General features: G+C 45.4%; 1 protein-coding gene across 1 annotated transcript in view; it reads right to left on the reverse strand.

The window, feature by feature from the left end:
- Positions 1–19,154, reverse strand: part of DSCAM (DS cell adhesion molecule) — an 808,668-nt gene that overhangs the window by 53,222 nt on the left and 736,292 nt on the right. Inside the window, exons 21-27 of the mRNA XM_070466795.1 lie at positions 18,719–18,872; positions 15,154–15,271; positions 13,134–13,297; positions 11,379–11,477; positions 6,004–6,192; positions 4,111–4,401; positions 582–758 (exon numbers count right to left, since the gene is read on the reverse strand). Of these exons, the coding sequence (XP_070322896.1) occupies positions 582–758; positions 4,111–4,401; positions 6,004–6,192; positions 11,379–11,477; positions 13,134–13,297; positions 15,154–15,271; positions 18,719–18,872 (1,192 nt within the window). The remainder of the gene's footprint in view (positions 1–581; positions 759–4,110; positions 4,402–6,003; positions 6,193–11,378; positions 11,478–13,133; positions 13,298–15,153; positions 15,272–18,718; positions 18,873–19,154) is intronic.

Below are 19,154 nucleotides of genomic sequence, written 5' to 3' on the forward strand. Positions count from 1 at the left end.
AGAGCTGGACATCGTAATAATGGTGCTGCTGACAATGGCTCTCATCTGGCCCAAGTTATCATCATCTATTATTTTATTTTCTATTAGTTAAAGTGAAACTCTTACACCAGGATTCTGCTCCAATTTCTAATTCAGGAAAGCATGTGTGTTTTCTGCCTCACAATGCTTTCCCGGGACCATAAACCCTCAATTTCCTCTTTCCGGCAATAAAATAGTTCTCATTTCCAGAGCCCATCAGACAGGTCTTTTTAAAGGAGGCCGTAATTGGTGGCATTGCTGCAGAGACTGAATTAGAGTGGTGTTGGCAGACCCACGGGAAAGTCATTCTCTTGGCCTGCCCTACTGACAAGATAGGATTTAGGACACTTGAAAGAGGTTGGCTTTCACTCAGTTTCTGAGCAGTAACTTTTGTCTGACTTGCCCACGAGGCCCTGACATCCTGCTCAAGGAACATCACGGGTCACAGAACCAGGCAGCCTGGGGATCCAGTCCAGAGAGGGAAAGGCATTCCGTGGAGTGAGATTCTCCCCAGCTAGCTGTTGGTCCCGCTGTGCGGGGGGACCAGCCGAGCCTCCGCTCACCTCTCAGTCGCTTTAGCCTCTGCTCACGCCGCCTCCTCCGAACCACCAGCAGGAGCACAAACAGCATCAGGACCCCCACCAGGATACAGGAGATGGTCACCAGCATCTTGAGCCCCTCGTTGGTTGTCAGCCCTTCATCGCTTTGGACAACTGACTTAATGAGTGGGGGGATTGTACCTGAAAACAGGGTCATGATGTTAGGTGGCTGTTAATGACGACAGCATGGCGGAGTTTTTAGGGATGATGGGTTATAAGAACCGCGCGAGTGATCCGAGGGCGTCCACGGAGATGAAGATGAAAGGAACTCTTCATCTAGGTCCTTGCTAATTTCTTTACTACTCACTTGCCTCCTATGCTTACTCTACAGAACATGGAACTAGAGTCTGCACAAAGGACAAAGCCCATTTCTTTGAAAGGGACTTCACTGGTAACGTGCTGGGTGCAGACACTTGAAAGCATAATATCCAGGCTGGGTGCTTTAAAAAGTCACATGCATTTACCTGGAGTTGAGTGTCACCCAGAACACAATTGAGAGTGGCTGTTTGAAAAATTGCACATCAAAGAAGGAACAATGGGTTTGGCAAGTGGACAGAAGGCAGGCTTTGGGGAGACTGTACCAGATAGACCTGCTTAAAGGAGCTGAAAATCTCTCTTTGGTTATTTCATTGCTCTTTATCATGGATGTAAGACCAAATCTACTTTTAAAAGTCTCCTTTCAGGACATTAGAGCAAAATCAACTTTTCAAAGAGGAGCTATCCAGGTCTCTAAAGCAAGCTATTTACTGACCCTTATAATGCTCTGAAACTCAGATTATTTAGAATTACAAGGAAACACTTAAGCAGTCTGAACTCTGAGCTGCTTTAAGCTGCCTTCTGCTGAGAGGCTGAACAAAATGGGTCCAGAGATTCAAACACAGGCATGCCCTTTTATGGAGCTTGCATTTTGGCATCCACCACTATGAAAAGATGCTCCAGTCTTCTGTATTTTCCATGTAAAACAAGGGCCAGGAAGCCAGTAATTTAGGAAAAATAATGCAAAAATAATATAATTTCCTTTTGAACAAAAAGTGTCTTTGTCCTGCATTTAGTGAGTAGAGCAGGAATACAGAACACCAGGCCCCTCTGCTGTCTGCTAAGGCCAACAATATCATTCTTCCAATTTATAAACACTGGTTTTGGCTGGAGACCTGGGACTGCAAATGCTCAGAATTCAGGTAAGAAGCACAAAAGGGGATGCAGGTGAGGATGTGTCTACAGAACCAAGATGACACAGGACCAGTACAAACACCTGGCTGAAGGAATGGCAGAATAAGGAGTCCAAAAAAATATGGAAGAATCTGAAATCTGACTAGTACAGACAGAAAGCTAATCATCAATGTTTGTTTTTCCCCAAATGAAAAAAAATTCTTCAGGCAGAAGTGATACAAGAGATATTAAAGCTATATATCCACAAGGTTGGTTCAAAGAAATATGTAACCTTTTTCAAGGAAAACAGACATACGCATTTTTCTTTTTAGTGTAATAAAATCATTTCAGATTTCAGAACATTTTACATGTAGGACGTTTTTCATGACTCTAATCTGAGATCTTGGATAAAGTGAGGACATTTCTTTTAGAAAATAGCCATTTAAAGTCTGCAGAGCACTTTGTAAGTAAGAATGACAGTTTCAAATGCTGCATGTGAGAGGTTGCTAATTAAATGATTAGCTGTAAGCCTATCACCAATGCGCACCTTGAAGCCCTGCGCTCTGGACCACACAGATTACAGTGAGTCTGGGCGCAAGAGTGGGATGATTGAAAGGCAATTAGTGGACATCCGTTATCTAAAGCAAGAAATATATTTTCTGCTCAAATGTGTATCCTGCTATCAAAGGACTTTGGGGAGCCTTTAAACACTAGGGAAAACGTTTGGTCAGCGTCAAACCCTTTATTTTATAAGATCAAAGAATGAAACAGAATTGGAGGAGAAAGCAGGTCAGACGTGCTACTCTATGGTAGCTGATGCTCTGTGATGGAACCTCTTGAAATCACTGCTGATTGAGGCCAGGAGATTAGAGTGATGCGGCCCAGGAGGAGCAGGGCTTCTGAGGAGAAGCCTCACATCTGGGAGCTGGATCAGCAGTCTTGAGGGCGGGGGCCCAGGCTGGTATCACCAGCTCCAGGACTCTCACATAGGCACCTTCTTGCCTTCACCCCACCCAGGCCTGCAATGCTGGGGGCGAGCCTGTGCTCTGGCTGGGGAGGAATCTGTGCAGGAGATTCCAGGATGGGTTCAGAGTATGCCAGGGTGGGAGGGACAAGCCCAGGGCCAGTCAAGACTGACCAGGGGAGGAGCTGAGTCCACATCACCTCCAGAGCATCCTTTGGTCACATCCCAGGCTCCTTGGGTTTATGGACTCTCTTTTCTTAGGACAGGATAACCAGTACTCCAAGGGAGTTCCTGCCAGGGCTTTAATTAAGGCAAGATCCTGAATGCACACAGGCAGAGGAGAGGACATCCCTTAGCCTTTCCAGTGAAGAACAGAATGGGGGGGTTTGCTCAGGCACAGACTTTCTGAGTAAGTCACTCGGCACCATGGTCTGGCCTGGTGGGTAGATGCTGGACAGGAGCTCCAAGGGAGCTGAGCCCACAGCTCCAGGTTATCTGAGCAGTGGAGACTGTTTTTACAAATGAGCACAGCACCTAATTCAGCCACTGCCTTTCCTAGAGTGGACCACTGCTGCAAAGATGCAAAAATCAGCTCAACTTGCTGCTAGTTAGGACTCTCTGAAATCCCCTGACTGCAGAGCCATCAATGTCAGACCGCCTTTAGCTTCACTGGGCTTGACATTTGTTCAATATCAATAAATGGTGCACAATACTAGTTGTAGGGAAAAAAAAAAAGGATAAAAATGTCTCTCTCTTATTTTCAGTCAACTAATCGCCATGAGACACCTCGCCTGGTTTTCAGAAACCCCTTGCAAATTGCATGTTTGTGTGTGCCCATGAATGTGTGCATGCATGCGTATGTTCATGTGTGTGCATGTCCACTACCATCCTATGACATTATTCTATTTCTATCTGTGCCTCTGTTTCTTCTCAGAGACTAACATAAGTGCCTTCACTTATGGAAAACTGCTTTTGCACATGCAATTTAAGGGCTAAATGAGAGAAAAAAGAAAGCTGTTATGTGGTTTGGGATGGGGTGGGCGGAGAGGAGGGAGACAACAAAAGCAGTGTTAGCTCACAGTCATGATGAAGCACCAACCACGTGCAGAGAAGCCTTCAGCCCAAAAAGAAGTCACTCCTGCACCCTGACTGCCTAGTGAGGGTCCCCGGGCCTCAGTCCCTCCTTCCTGGAACTCAGCCATGGGCACATGGGTACCTGGTCTAGGGAGCCCTGGCGGGGAGCAGACTGGATGACCCCAAAGCCTAAGGGGATCTGCGGGCACGGGTCACATTGCGCCGAGGATGGATGTTGAATGGGAGAGGGACAGTGAGCTTGCGCACATGTCCCGAGACGCAGGCGGGAGGCCGGGGCCAGCTTACTGCCATCGTAGTTGAGCGTGGCGAAGTTGGTCTGCTTCTCTGCACAGCCCGCGCTGTTGCACACCCTCATCTGCAGCTCATACCACGTGGCCTCCTGCAGGTCATACAGGATATAGGACTTGGAGAGGGAGGTTCGCTGGGCCGTGGTCCAGACTGTGGTCCCGAAGGGTCTGTACTCGAGTGTGAAGGAGGTGATGGGGCAGCCGCCGTCATTCCAGCCGATGAGGTTGAGCCGCACGCGCGTGGTATTGATGCTAGCGAAGAGCTCCTGCTCCTTTGAGAACTGAGGCTCTGCGGAGAGGGGACAGGGGGCCAGGTCACGGGGCGTGTGAGTGAAGGTCACCAAGGTCATCCTGCACTGCCCTTGGACTGCTTCCCTGTAGGCGAGGGGCTCAGTTCAAGTCTGGGTCACAGGCTGCTTGCTACCTGTCCACTCTTTACCAGGATCTTATGAACCAACAGGCTGTCCCAGCCAAGATAACCTTGGAGTGAGAGGGAGCATTGGGTGGGTAGCGGTTAGCTTTGTGAATCTTAGATTTCTCTGAAGAACATACCTGTTCTCAGGTATGTGTTTCTTTGAGTGCTTTTTTTTTTGTTTGTTTGTTTTATTTGGTGGACAAAACTTAGGATGTAAGCCCAGGACACAGCCACTCAGGTAGCTTTGAGGGATTCCTCTTCCTTGAGTAGTTTTGAAGGAACCACTGTGATGTGCTGGGCTGATGTGTCCATTCATGGACCTGACCCAGGAGAAGGCAGACTTGGATGTGGGAAGTACCCACAGCATCATTGCTGTCCAAGTGCCTCGTACTGGAGCCCAAGGACCCGATGGGTATGTTTCTGCAGAAGTCAGCACTTCATCATCTGAGCCCTGGTGTGTGTTATGCAAAACTCAGCACTGCATCCAAATAACACCCTCGCCTGCTGATGTCTGGTGCGCCTGTGATGTGGTCCATGTAACTTGATGAGAGTCAGCAGGAGGAAACCTGCAAAGACCCCCCTCTTCACCTCCTCACCTACACTCACGTGCAGTGCCATCCTGCCCTCCTGATGCTGTTTTCAGGCTGCACATTTCACCTCTGAACATCACTGCCCTGGGGTTCGCCTCCCTAAAGGTCCACCTTTCAGAGGGAAAACCAGCTCACACTGAAGGTTAACAGTCAACCCCAGTGACTTCTCATCTAGAAAGCAGAGTCTATGAGGCAAGGTGACAGTTATAAATAGAAGGGGGGGGGATGACAAGGGAGAAGGTCACCCTAGGAGAAGGTGAGAGGGCAAAGGTCACACTTCATGGCTACCCAGCCTGGGAACTGGGTAGCACTGTTGGCATCAAAGGCCTTGATTTTCAAATGACACTTCTTTTTTAAAAAACATACTTCTTTTTATGAAAGTATAGTTAATGTACAATATTGTATTGGTTTCAAGTATAGAGCAAAGTGATTCAGTTATACATATGTGTAAATATATATATATATTCTTTTCAGATTCTTTTCCCTTTTAGGTCATTACAAAATAGTGAGTACAGTTCCCTGTGCTATACAGTAGGTCCTTGTTGTTGATCTGTTTTATACAGTAGTGTGTATCTGTTAATTCCAACTCCCAATTTAGTCCTCCTCTCCACCTTTCTCCTTTGGGGACCACAAGCTTAGTTTTTATGTCTATGGACACTCTTCTTTTAAACTGCCAATGAAATAATTAAAAAAAGAGAATCACACTATTTTGTAAAGACCAGCCGTCTCTCTCAATATGCTGAAACACTGCCAGACCCATCCAGGGATAACAACGTTCAAACTCACAGATCCATGATGCATCTTTCGTGACTCCAATCTGCTGCCCCGCCCCCCTCTTTGATCTGGAAGACAGAGGATCTCTAGAAACAACAGAAGTCTTACATACCTTTGCCCAATGTTTTCGCTTCTATGATCTCACTTATGCGCCCGGGTCCCACTCCGTTCTGTGCAGTGAGAGTGAACTTGTACCAAGTCCCACACTTCAGGTTTTCCAGGCGGTAGGAGCGTTCACTGGGGCTGATGGGAAAACTCCCCCACTGCTCACTGTTGTCCTCGGAGTACTGCAGTATATAACCTTCGGAAAACAAGAGGCAGTCACGCGAACGTTACTTGCTTTCCCTCGAATGCTTGCACTGTGTGCAGGGTGAGTTCTCAGAACTGTATATCTTCAGAAGAGAATAATTGAGCTCCAGGACACTGAATCCCGGCTGGGAGAAGTGCTGTGATGACATATTGATTATGAGATATTTAGGCTACACCAGATGCTACAATGGTGGGAGTGCTGGAGAATGTAATGATGTTAAAACCACGTTCTGCCCATTCTCTTTAAAAGGTGTAACTGGACACCCAATCTCTAAATACATGATCTTCAGGGCATATGTGCCCAATCCTTGGGAACGGGTGTCTCTGAAGCTGGGTTATTTTTATATATTATATATATTACGTGGATGCATGCAAAGCCACTTCAGCTGTTTCTGCCTCTCTCTGACCCTATGGACTATAGCTCATCAGGCTCCTCTGTCCATGGAATTCTCCATGCAAGAGTACTGGAGTGGGTTGCCATATCCTCCTCCAGGGGATTTTTCCAACCCAGGGATTGAACCCGGGTCTCCCCCTGCATTATAGGCAGATTCTTTATGGCCTGAGCCACCAATGAAGCCCTCTTATATAAATATATGTTATATATTCTATGTATATACAAGTATATATTATTTATTAAATATGTATTTATATATAATATATTTTATAATATCCTCCTGGTGTTTCAAATGGTAAAGAATTCACCTTCAATGCAGCAGACCTGGGTTCAGTTCCCGGGTCAGGAAGATCCCCTGGAAAAAGTGAATGGTAACCCACTCCAGTATTCTTGCCTGGAGAATCACATGGACAGAGGAGCCTGGTGGGCTACAGTCCTTGGAGACTCAGAGAGCCAGACGAGACTGAGCTACTAACACTGTCACACTTTCACATTATACATAATATACATCTGGTTTTATAGAGAACCGGAGTTTTGGAGAAGGGGTAAGCCATCCAAAGGGGTAGGACTCTTCTCAGCTGGTTCTGCTCTGTCCATAATCACTGTGTCGGGCATTATCCACAGCCTGTTACTCACACCACCTCACATAACCCTGCACATTAGTAATTAACATCTCCAGAGCACTGACCAAGACACTGAGGTCCGGAGAGGTTGGGTGATCACTCTTGGGTCTGACCAGCAGGATTCACATCCCACTGTCAGACTCTGAAGCCTGCGCTCCTGGGCCCCTGTGGCCATGGAGACAAACCCCACCTCTGTTACAGCCTTCATCCCTGCCACCCCATCCACCTTCCTGGGGCAAAGATGTCCTGTCTGTTCTGTCCTTGTCTCCTAAGCATTCACACCCAGACAGCCCAGGACTAGCCTGCTTGATGCGTGGTGTCCTTATACCAGCATGCTGGCATCTTCTCTCCTGCCCATGGAACTCCATTTTAACACCAGGAAGAAAGCACTTCTCACGTCCACATCACAGAGCCTGCCAACCCCAAGCTGGCAGCAGCCAGTGTTTTCCATGCATCTCACATGAGGTCACCTACCTCTGACTCCTCCTTCTGCGGCCATGGTCAGCATCATCTCTGCTGCTCCCTCCTTCCCTGCCCTCTGGCGCCTGCAGCCTTGGGGCCCCTCTTTCCCGAGCTTTGTTTTCCCCTCCATGCTCCTGATCTGCACTCAGCACCGGGCAGGTGAGTGATGGATCTGGGTCTAGCTCCCACGGTCATCCTGACTTCACCACTCCTTGGTGCCCCATGCATCACGGGGCTTGTGCTTTCCTCCTCATGTCCTCCATCTAAACCGCTTCTAGGAAGCTTTGCTAACCACTGGCCATGGGAACCCCCATGTCAATGGCTTTGGCCACCACTGTACTTCAAGGATTTCTGGTCATCTTCACTTGGAGACTCTTCATTACTGAAATTGGCTTCATCTCTAAGACCTTCCAGAGAAGGCAATGGCAACCTACTCCAGTACTCCTGCCTGGAAAATCCCATGGATGGGGAGTCTGGTGGGCTGCAGTCCATGGGGTCGCTAGGAGTTGGACATGACTGAGTGACTTCACTTTCCCACATTGGAGAAGGAAATAGCAACCCACTCCAGTATTCTTGCCTGGAGAATTCCAGGGACGGGGGAGCCTGGTGGGCTGCCGTCTATGGGGTTGCACAGAGTTGGACATGACTGAAGCGACTTAGCAGCAGCAGCTAAGACCTTCCACTCCATGCCCTTCCTGTAATTCTTCTCCTATGAACTCACACTTCCTCTGTCCATAGGATTCTCTAGGCAAGCATACTGGAGTGGGTAGCCATCCTTTTCACCAGGGGATCTTCCCAACCCAGGGACTGAACCTGGGTCTTCTGCACTGCAGGCAGATTCTTTACCATCTGAGCCACCAGGGAAGCCCCTCCAGACCCAAGACTTTGTGTCATTTGAGCCTCGAGTCCTAGGGTTCCTCAGACTCCTCCATTGGTACCCCATTTTTAAAAGGTTCTCCACCCAGCTTAGAACCTCTGGTAGACCATCTTAACCAGAAGTCTGGTTTCACTCACTCTGGTGAGTCCTGGCCACACTTACCCTGCCGGTCACCAGCTTTGGGCAAGTCATTGGTCACCTCTTGGGCAAGTCATTAACCTGTGATGCCTGTGACCACTGCAATCTGTGCCGTTTCTCTGTAGCTGGGGCCTTATTCCTCTGGGCAACGGCTTTGCTTCCCCATTAATGACTCCCTGTGCAATTCCTATGGCATCTGTTACAGATTTTACCCACGCTCCTCAAACCCACAAACACATCCTCTTCCCTAATCATCCAACTATTTTAAAAAATAATACCACTTTTTTCTTCCCTAAAATGGGGAAAGATCCTCCCCTTCGCCCAGTGGAACACTAATCAGTGTTTAATAATTGGCTCTTGAAAAAAGAAAAGCCCCTATGGGTAGCATTTTTTATTTGGGTGGTATGCACATATCCCTGACCTGGCTGTGATTACTGAGGGCAAAGCTGGGAAGAGGAGCGGCAACTTGCTATCATGAGCTGAAATGAGCTGGCTCCAGATGTCACTGGCCTTGCTCTAAAGTGGCTCTGTATGTCCAGTTGTTTTCTCACCCTCATCCTCTCTCAGAAGAAGGATGTCCTCTGCCTGCAGAAATCTATCCTCCAGACTCTCCCAGGTGCTCTAGGACCCCTTTTGTCACTTGCTCCTTAATCCCATGCGTCTGCAGTTGCTCCTCTGGGTTCTCTCTCTCCACTTGGTCCACATATTGCTCAGAATGTTCTCCCAACCCTACTGAGGCTGGAATCATCAGGCTAGCTCATTCCTTCAGTTTGTGAAAGTGGAAGTGTGAGTCACTCAGTCGTGTCTGACTCTTTGTGTGACCCCATGGACTGTAACCTGCCAGGCTCCTCTGTCTATGGGATTCTCCAGGCAAGAACACTGTCGTGGGTTGCCAAATCCTTCTCCAGAGGATCTTCTCAACCCAGGGATTGAACCCAGGTCTCCCACATTGCAGGCAGATTCTTTACCCTCTGAGCCACCAGGGAAGCCCCTTCCTTCCATTTAAATACCCTTATTCTTTTCTACTGATTGCAAAAGATTTGAGGAACTACGTCACACTCATTTTTTAGTCCATTCTAAGAACAGTCGCTGTGGTTACTCAATTGAAGGAATGAGTAACTAAACAGAATAAGCAGTGTTGACAACAAGGGAAGAAACACAATGTGGCCTCTTAGGAGAGAGGCACCACATTTGTTTATTCTTTCTTTACTGCTGTTGTTCAATTGCTAAGTCATGTCCAACTCTTTGTGACACCATAGACCGAAGCACGCCAGGTTTCCCTGCCCTTCACTCTCTCCTGGAGTTTACTCATACTCATGTTCTTTATTGGCATGTGTTAATATTTCACTCTCTGTGGATCACAATAAACTGTGGAAAATTCTTAAAGAGATGGGAATACCAGACCACCTGACTTGCCTCTTGAGAACTCTGTATGCAGGTCAGGAAGCAACAGTTAGAACTGGACATGGAACAACAGACTGGTTCCAAATAGGAAAAGGAGTACGTCAAGGCTGTATATTGTCATCCTGCTTATTTAACTTATATGCAGAGGACATCATGAGAAATGCTGGGCTGGAGGAAACACAAGCTGGAATCAAGATTGTTGGGAGAAATATCAATAACCTCAGATATGCAGATGACATCACCCTTATGGCAGAACATGAAAAAGAACTAAAGAGTCTCTTGATGAAAGTGAAAAAGGAGAGTGAAAAAGTTGGCTTAAAGCTCAACATTCAGAAAACTAAGATCATGGCATCCGGTCCCATCACTTCATGGCAAATAGATGGGGAAACAGTGGAAACAGTGGCTGACTTTATTTTTCTGGACTCCAAAATCACTGCAGATTGTGATTGCAGCCATGAAATTAAAAGACACTGCTTGGAAGGAAAATTATGACCAACTTAGACAGCATATTAAAAAGCACAGACATTACTTTGCCAACAAAGATCTGTCTAGTCAAGGCTATGGTTTTTCCAGTGGTCATGTATGGATGTGAGAGTTGGACTATAAAGAAATCTGAGCACAGAAGAATTGATGCTTTTGAACTGTGGTATTGGAGAAGACTCTTGAAAGTCCCTTGGACAGCAAGGAGATCCAACCAGTCCATCCAAAGGAGATCAGTCCTGGGTGTTCACTGGAAGGACTGATGTTGAAGCTGAAACTCCAATACTTTGGCCACCTGATGTGAAGAGCTGACTCATTGGAAAAGACCCTGATGCTGGGAAAGATAGAAGGCAGGAGGAGAAGGGGACGACAGAGGACGAGATGGTTGGATGGCATCACCGACTCAATGGACATGGGTTTGGGTGGACTCTGGGAGTTGGCGATAGACAGGGAGGCCTGGAGTGCTGCAGTTCACGGGGTCGCAAAGAGTCGGACACAACCGAGTGACTGAACTGAACTGAACTGAATATTTCATTCAGACTGGATGCATGGTAATGATTCTGTGAATGAATTTCCTTGGATGAAAGAGTGAGTGACAACAAATACTATAAAAATAGATGTGTGTTTGTGTGTGTGTGTGTGTGTGTATGTGTGTGTAGGTAATGGAAGAATTCATTATATGATGAGTTTGGGGGAGAAACAAACTAACACATGACAATTACTTGATAAAAATGTGTCACTTATCAGTTTGTGGATAATGTCAATTAATCAACCATTGTGGGCAACCTCTTTCTTCTTACCTCTTATAGAACTGCCTCCATTGTCCCCCGGGAGCCACGAGAGGGTGATGGAAGAAGAGGTGGTTTTTGAAACTGTGAGCCGAGGCTGATCTGGTGGAACTAGAGAGGAAGCAGTTTTTAGAAAACAAGAATTAGTTGTTCACATCTCCAGTCTTCTTTAACAGTCATTTACCAAATGGTTTTTAACAGCCATTTATTAAATAAGTGTTTCAGGTTGACAAAATATGCAATTCATGTCTGTCAAAATGTCTATTTAATTGATATCCTGGGCTAAAGAGCTAGAACAGAATGATTCTATTCTTTAAAGAAATTCAACCCCATTTCTACTTGGATTCATTTCCTCATTCCCTCGCCAATTCCTTGAGTGTCTGAGTTGCTCATCACTCATTAAAACCTTCTGTGAACTTACTAAAGATACATGCATTATTTTACTCTGAATTTCAGCCATGATTCAATTGACAAAGACAAATGGTACCTACTTAGCTTTTCTGTTCTCAGCTATATGAAAGGGGGAGGGTATGTGTAGCTAGTGAGAAAAAACTGCAAAAATTTCCAGTACTTGACCCACCCTTCAAGAGACAACTCACACACACACATACACACACACACATTCTCCACTGAAATCATAGGTGCGCCATTGAGTGGCAGTACACACACTTGAATTGTCACATAAGGTTCAAAGAATACATGCTTCTTATCGATGAGCCTTAGTAATGTTTTGGATTAGCTCTCTGGACAGAAATATTGAAGAAATTTGGAGTAAGGTTATCAAAATCATATAGAAAGCTTCTCATAAAATGTCCTCTTTTCCTCTGAGAGAAGCCTGGTATTAACCCAAAGCCATGAAAAATAGATTCATCTCTTTAGAGTTATAATATAGTATCTATCTCTGAAAAATGCCCTGAAATTCTCCCGACTTCAAGTTACTTGAAATTCCATGTCAATTTTACATTATTTTAAAAAATAGACAGTTCTCCTTCCCTTCCTTCCCACCGAGGGCAATATTTATTTTATTTTTTATCAAACTTTCTGTGATTTATTAGTATGATAACATAACTTAGTGTGATTAATTTAATGTGACAATATTGTAAATGCTATATTAATTGTTAATGTGATAACACATCTGGAAAAGTACACACTTTGATTTTTCTACTCATAAAATATCACTGTGCATTCAAATTTGAACCCAATTAGTGGCCATTTGGGATTCTATACATGTTTTTAATTCGACAGTCTTAAATTTGTCATGTACTTTTGGAGTATGAAGTCAAGGAAAAAATTACATGCACTGTATTAAATACACAATTAAACATGAATGCCCTATAGAGTTTCAGTTAGTGTCCTTATGATATACAATGCATATGACTAGTGAGTTAATTAACATTCATAAAGCATCTCAATTTGGAATTATTTCTTGCTGGTATTTTCTGGGTGACACTTATATACATGTGGAGTAAATCATGCAATTAGGATGTTATTAGGAAGGGCTTTTTCAGGGATGCACACATAAAGACAGATGAGACTAGGCTTTCATATGAAAATAAGTAAACAGTGTTAGCTCTCAGGTTATGAATGCTGTTTATTTACTTTGATTTGTTTAATTCTAATCTCCAAAATGAACATCTATGCTTTTGTTATATGAAAGTAGCAATTAGCTCTTTACAAAGGCTGATTTTTAAATTTGCTCACTTTCACTCTTTGCACATAGGCATACATACAAAAAGCAGCATTAAGAAGAGCCCCCAGATGTGGTACCTTGTACTTGTAAATTTAAGATAATTTCATCCGACCCCCAGTTGTTATTGGCGATACAGCTGTAATAGCCAGAATCCTCTGCCTTCACCGTGCGGATGACAAAGCTGCCATTACTGAAGACGCTTCTCCGCCCATCAATCGTTACCAGGCTGGGTGTCCCGTTACTACCTCACAGGAAGAAAAAGGCGCAGATTAAAGAAATTACAATCTAAGTTAGCTGAGGTTGGGGAAAAGCATAAACACTCTCCGAAGCAGACAACCCATTCAGAATATCATATTAAGTAAGAACTTAACCATGATTGTATGATGAAAACACTCACACAGTTGAGTTTGATTGTTTGTACAAAATGCTGTGTTGAAGTGAAGTTTGTGTGGAGGTCTGTGTGGCTTCTGGCTCCTGACATAGGTCAATGCCTGTCATATCCCAAAGGGGATTGCTTCTGTGGGCAGATATACCATTTTGATCAAATCATATTGGGACAATTAAGTTTTGGGGTGGCTTGTAGATTCATGGAAAATTGCAGTTGTTAATGATTGTGGCATCAGAAATGAATGGCGGTGTGCCAAGAGGGTGATGAACCAACCCTGGTATAAAGAGAGCTCCCTTGGTGGTGTCATAGCATTGGCCACAGGGAGAGGGGATTGTCCAGTCATCTAGGGCCATCCCCACATCTGGTGGACGCCACTTAACCTTGGGAGCTTACTTATTTCCTTAACTGACAGTAAAAGAGATGAGAAAGTGGTCACTGAGGAAGGCATGGCAACCCACGCCAGTGTTCTTGCCTGGAGAATCCCATGGACTGAGGAGCCTGGTAGGTTATGGTCCATGGGGCTGCAAAGAGTCAGACACGACTCAGTGACTTAGCACACACATACCAAGACTATCCTTTCAATAGTTTGTCTTTGAAGTGCCTTTGTTTGAAAATAGGGACTCTTCTCAATCTCAAATCTTAAATCTCTAGGTTCATCAGTGAATGCTCAGCTCTTTATTTATACCTTAATTTCTTCCTCTGAATAAAGTACTTTAAAAAGTTAACATGAATGGAATCTCTTTCATCCACTTTCTCCCTTCCATCTCAGCTGTTATTATTTCAATAATTCCTACTGAGCATGGAAAACCAGGTTTTACATTAGCAAAGTCCTCATGTATTCCATAAAGAAGGCAATAGGACTGTAAAGAAGGCTGAGTGCTGAAGAACTGATGCTTTTGAATTGTGGTGTTGGAGAAGACCCTTGAGAGTCCCTTGGACAGTAAGGAGATCCAACCAGTCAATCCTAAAGGAAATCAGCCCTGAATATTCACTGGAAGGACTGATGCTGAAGCTGAAGCTCTAGTAATTTGGCTACCTGATGGGAAGAACTGACTCATTGGAAAAGGCCTTGATGCTAGGAAAGGCTGAGGGAAGGAGGGGAAGGGGGCGACAGAGGATTAAATGGTTGGATGGCACCACCAACTCAATGGACATGAGTTTGAGCAAACTCTGTGAGATAGTGAAGGACAGGAAAGCATGATATGCTGCAGTCTGTGGGGTCGCAGAGTTTGACATGACTTAGCAACTGAACAACAACAATGTATTCCATTTCTTAAAGTTATTTCTCAGAGGATTTCAGTTAGGGTTGGTTGGCTCATTATCTTGGAAGGAGAAGAGATAAGTGTAAGTCTCAAGTCTCCTTGGGTATGTTCATCTCAGATACATAGGAGATTTTCATGATAAGGTACAGAAAACTTACACAGAAATTATTCAGCTGGCTAAACTATTTTCCTCAGAAGCATTGTCATGAACTTAAAGCTAAGAATTTTAAGAGAACTGACATGATAGGTCAGATCCTTTTAGTACTAAAGCTGAGATTCCGCCCCCATCAACCTCAACCAGCTTCCTCTCTATTGCAGAAGACTGGGTAGTTTTCCTGGAGTTTTCATGAGTGTAAATCTACAACTTTATACCACGAGACCCAGAGCACTGTGTCCGAAGCACTCTCCTAGAGTTGTGTTGAGGGCATACATTGGGTTACTGGTTACCTGTCTTTCATCCACTTTACGGCAGGAGAGGGGTCCCCAACAGCTTTACAAGGCAAGGCAATGTCTTTCATCCAGGGAGTAGTCACCGTGCCACTGAAAGTCAGGATTCGTGCCGGAGCTGGACCACCAAACAGAGCAGAAATGCAGTGACTCTACGGATTTGTCTACAGAGGCCAAGGTGACCTTCCCTAAACCAGCGACATCCCCCAAAGGCGAGTGCAGCCCTGCCAATCAATGTCACACCTCTCAACACTATTCCTTGTATCAGGTTGTGTCTAAGGGATTTTCACTGTATGAACATATGAACTGCTGAAAATCCCTACTGTAGTATTTTCTCCTCTTGTATTGACTAGACACGGGGATCCCAAATTAAATACGTGGGACTTCATAAGCCTAGCAGTTCCAAGCTGTGCTTTCTGTGAGCCCAATTATATTTTGAAGCACTTTATTAAGCAATTTATCTCAACACCCCAAACTGCACATTAAAATATACTTTTAATACCTGAGAGAAGAGACAAAACAAAACATAAAACCCCAAGACAGGAAAAGGTAAAACTGGAATGACTTCTATTTATCAGTTTTGTGGTACTTTCCTGACTTTTTAAAATCAGCTTGATCTTCAGCATGAACGTTAAGGGAAATAAACTTATCCAGAGCGACCTCTCTTGAAGTACCACTATTTGCTTGGGATAGCGATTCTGATGCTGGAACAAAAGCTTCTCCTGGGGACATCAGGCACTGGGACAGTCCCAAAGTGGCCAAAGAACATGGGGGTGGGAGGAGGGAAAAGCCCAGGGCAACCCTGTTTGCAGGGGCCTCCTTGGATACCGGAGGGGTCCTGTACTGACAGGTCCTAGCATCATCTTCTTGGGTGAGACACAAAAGCTGGCAGAGGCACCAAGAGATGAGTCCTCCAGAGGCAAAATGATCTGCTTGGCCTCTGCCATACCCTGGGACCCTGGTTTCCGGGATGCTCCCTCCAGAAGCTCAGCCCATCTAGATGCACAGACAAGCAGCCTGTAGGCAGAAGCTGCTCCAATCTGATTCTGTACCCAAAAAGATGGGGCCAGTGTTGGGACCGTTGCACCATTTTGGACTTGAGGGCTGCGATTGACCAATGGACATAGGGGACAGGTTCCTTAGCAAAGTACTGGGATTCGAGGAAAGGTGGCGTTCCTGGAGCCAACTCCACAGGAGTCATCCTGGTCTAGAACACAAGTCATTATGAACTAGCAGACAACTCTGACTTTTGTTGTTTTTTGAGCACTGGAGTCCAGAGCAGAGAGTGAGGAAGTGCCAGTGGGCTCAGAGGCAGAGTCTCTTTTATGCAGCAAATGTTACAGAAAAACCCACCCACGTGCTTGAAGCAACATGCCCTGCCCGCAAAGGAAACCGTGGCTCTTCCTCCAGAGGGGAACAGCTTCAGAGGTGGCCCAGCGAGGAGACCCTTCCACTGTGGAATGCTCTATCAGTAATGGACATTTCTGATTTTCCACCATGGGAACAAAAACATCCTGGGCAGGCGGCATTGGATTTCTGACACTGGAAGGCTGGTCCCTATCATACCTTTCAGACCATCCTTTTATATGATGAGGAGTGTTCATGCAGCAAAATGTGGGTTGATGAGGGAAATTCAGCTAGAAGTGGGGCTTTTAAGCTTTCTAATAGCCCCCTCCCCCTGTAAAAAAATACATTTTACATTGAATTCCAGAAGCTGCACACATGTTATGTGTGTGTGAATGAAAACAAAGTTCTACACATGAATGCTCACTGCGGCATGCATTCTGATATTTTCTATTTTTTTTTTCAAGCCTAGTCTAGATTCCTTGACTATTCCATTCTGTTTCATTTCAGTTCTCTAGTATGCCGACTCTAACTCCTAAAATTCTTTCCAGGACTTAGTGCTTTTCCACCAGTGTTTTGCAAAAGCACTGGCTAAAACCACTTCATCTTCAAGCCCAACACTCCTGGTTTCTAGAATTAATGCCTGTTGGTGGCAGTTGGCATGTATAGGATCCCACTGTGAAATTCTAAGACTAAGCAAACTGGAGCAGGCAGGAGAATCACCTAGAACCTTTGGTGAAAAAAATGCAGATTCCTCCTCTGGCTCTGTGATTCAGCGGATCTCAGGGGCGCTCCAGGAGGCCGGCTTTGAATGAGAACCTCAGGTGATTTTAATCAGACACTGTGCCCCACCAGCAACCTGCATGTCCTTCCCAGTTGCTATGGTGCTCCAGCTACATGGCCCTGAGCTCTGCACTGCCCCCTGACCCTGGGCTTCCTCTCAGGACATCATTCCCTCAGGACTGGGTCTCTGGTTGCATTCTGCTCCTCCTTGTACCAAAGCCCTAGCCCTCTTCCTGAACCTAACCCTGGATTTTCAAGCCTGTGGATCTGCCAGCCTGCCTTGACCTCCCAACAACTACAACATAAGCCGCACCTGCCTCTTCCACCTTTGGGCAGCCCCGTCTGTCCAGCTTGGACCTTTCAGCCATTACTGTTTATGATTTGCAAGGGTCTGGGGTTCCTGGGTGGTGCCAGCCCTCTGGATGCCTGCACCACCCCAGAGGCATTCCCTAGTTCAGCTCCTTTCTGGAAAGCCCATCTCGATCATCATCTCCAGCTCCGGGCAAACTCTGGTTAAGAGTGAGAAGCTGGAATCTTGGAAGGTCTGTTTTCTCTTTCAGGCACCTGGAAGCCTTATGAGTACTAAATTTCCAACAAGGTATATTCCAGAGTCAGGAGCATCTCTGGTTGGCTTGGAATTGTGAGGTAAATACATTTGTTCGGTAACAAGGGCTAATTTATGGGGACTCTGAACACTGTGTGGCAGCAATTACCAGAAGTCAAATAAGAATATTCTGTGTCTCTATGTGCTTTTTAGGGCCAGTATACCATCTTAATGTGAAGACATTACATTCACTTTGTGGAACGTTTTGTGCTTAAAACAAACTTCATTTTATTATCTAAGGTCTTTACAGCATTCTGTCAATAGTTTCCGTGGTGGCTCAGATGGTAAAGAATCTGTCTGCAATGCAGGAAACCCAGGTTCAATGGAGAATTCCATGGAAAGAGGATCTTGACAGGTTACAGTCCATGGGGTCACAAAGAGTTGGACACGACTGAGTAACTTTCACTTTAACATCAATTGAAGAAGAACCAATGATTTTCTTACATTTGTCAGGTTTCAAATTCCATAGACCGAAAAATAGACATTTCTCTTGAAGAAGCATGATACCTGATTTTGAAGATGGTAGAACTTGCTTGGAAAGCAGTAATGTAGTGATTTTCACTCTAAGAGATGGATGGGGGCTCCTTTTCCTAATTTCTCCTGAGACACTGGCAGGTGTAAAGCTGCTCATCCATAGGAAGTGGTTTTCCGATTGGCACAAAAGCCCAGTGCCAGCCAGCACTGGCCCATTTCTTGGGCTGCAATGGGTAACACGTGGTGTTCTGGTTTACTTGATTTGTAGGACATTATCAGCTTTATTTCAAAGAGAACAGAGGTGTAAAGCCAGTATGACTATAGTGGGAAATAAGGTCCTTCCTACAGCGTGCCACCCACCTTTAGCAACAGGCTCCACGGTGATGATTTCACTGCTGTTGCCCCTGCCGGCTGAGGTCACGGCCACCACCCAGACGCTATACTGACGATTCCGACTCAGGTTAGGAATTCTGTAGGAAAATGAGTCAGGAGAGGCTTCAAACTCGCTGATCACCTGTGAGAGGAGACATAAATGTTCCCACATTCAAGAAGGCAATGGCACAAGTGAGTCTCCTAAAGGAACGGTTATCAACAGGTTATCTGTGATGAGAAACAAAAGCCACCTTAATCCTGCTCTAAAAGCTGGGGCTTACAATTTCTACATAGTCTGCATGTCTCAATGCTGCAGCTTTGATAGCCACCAAGAGTAAAAAGTGGAAGCAGTGACAGATTTTATTTTCCTGGGCTCCAAAATCATTCAAATGGTGAATGCAGCCATGATATTCAAAGACCCTTG

Source organism: Odocoileus virginianus, chromosome 4 (genome assembly GCF_023699985.2).
Source record: "Odocoileus virginianus isolate 20LAN1187 ecotype Illinois chromosome 4, Ovbor_1.2, whole genome shotgun sequence".
In the NCBI taxonomy this organism is placed as follows: Eukaryota; Metazoa; Chordata; class Mammalia; order Artiodactyla; family Cervidae; genus Odocoileus; species Odocoileus virginianus.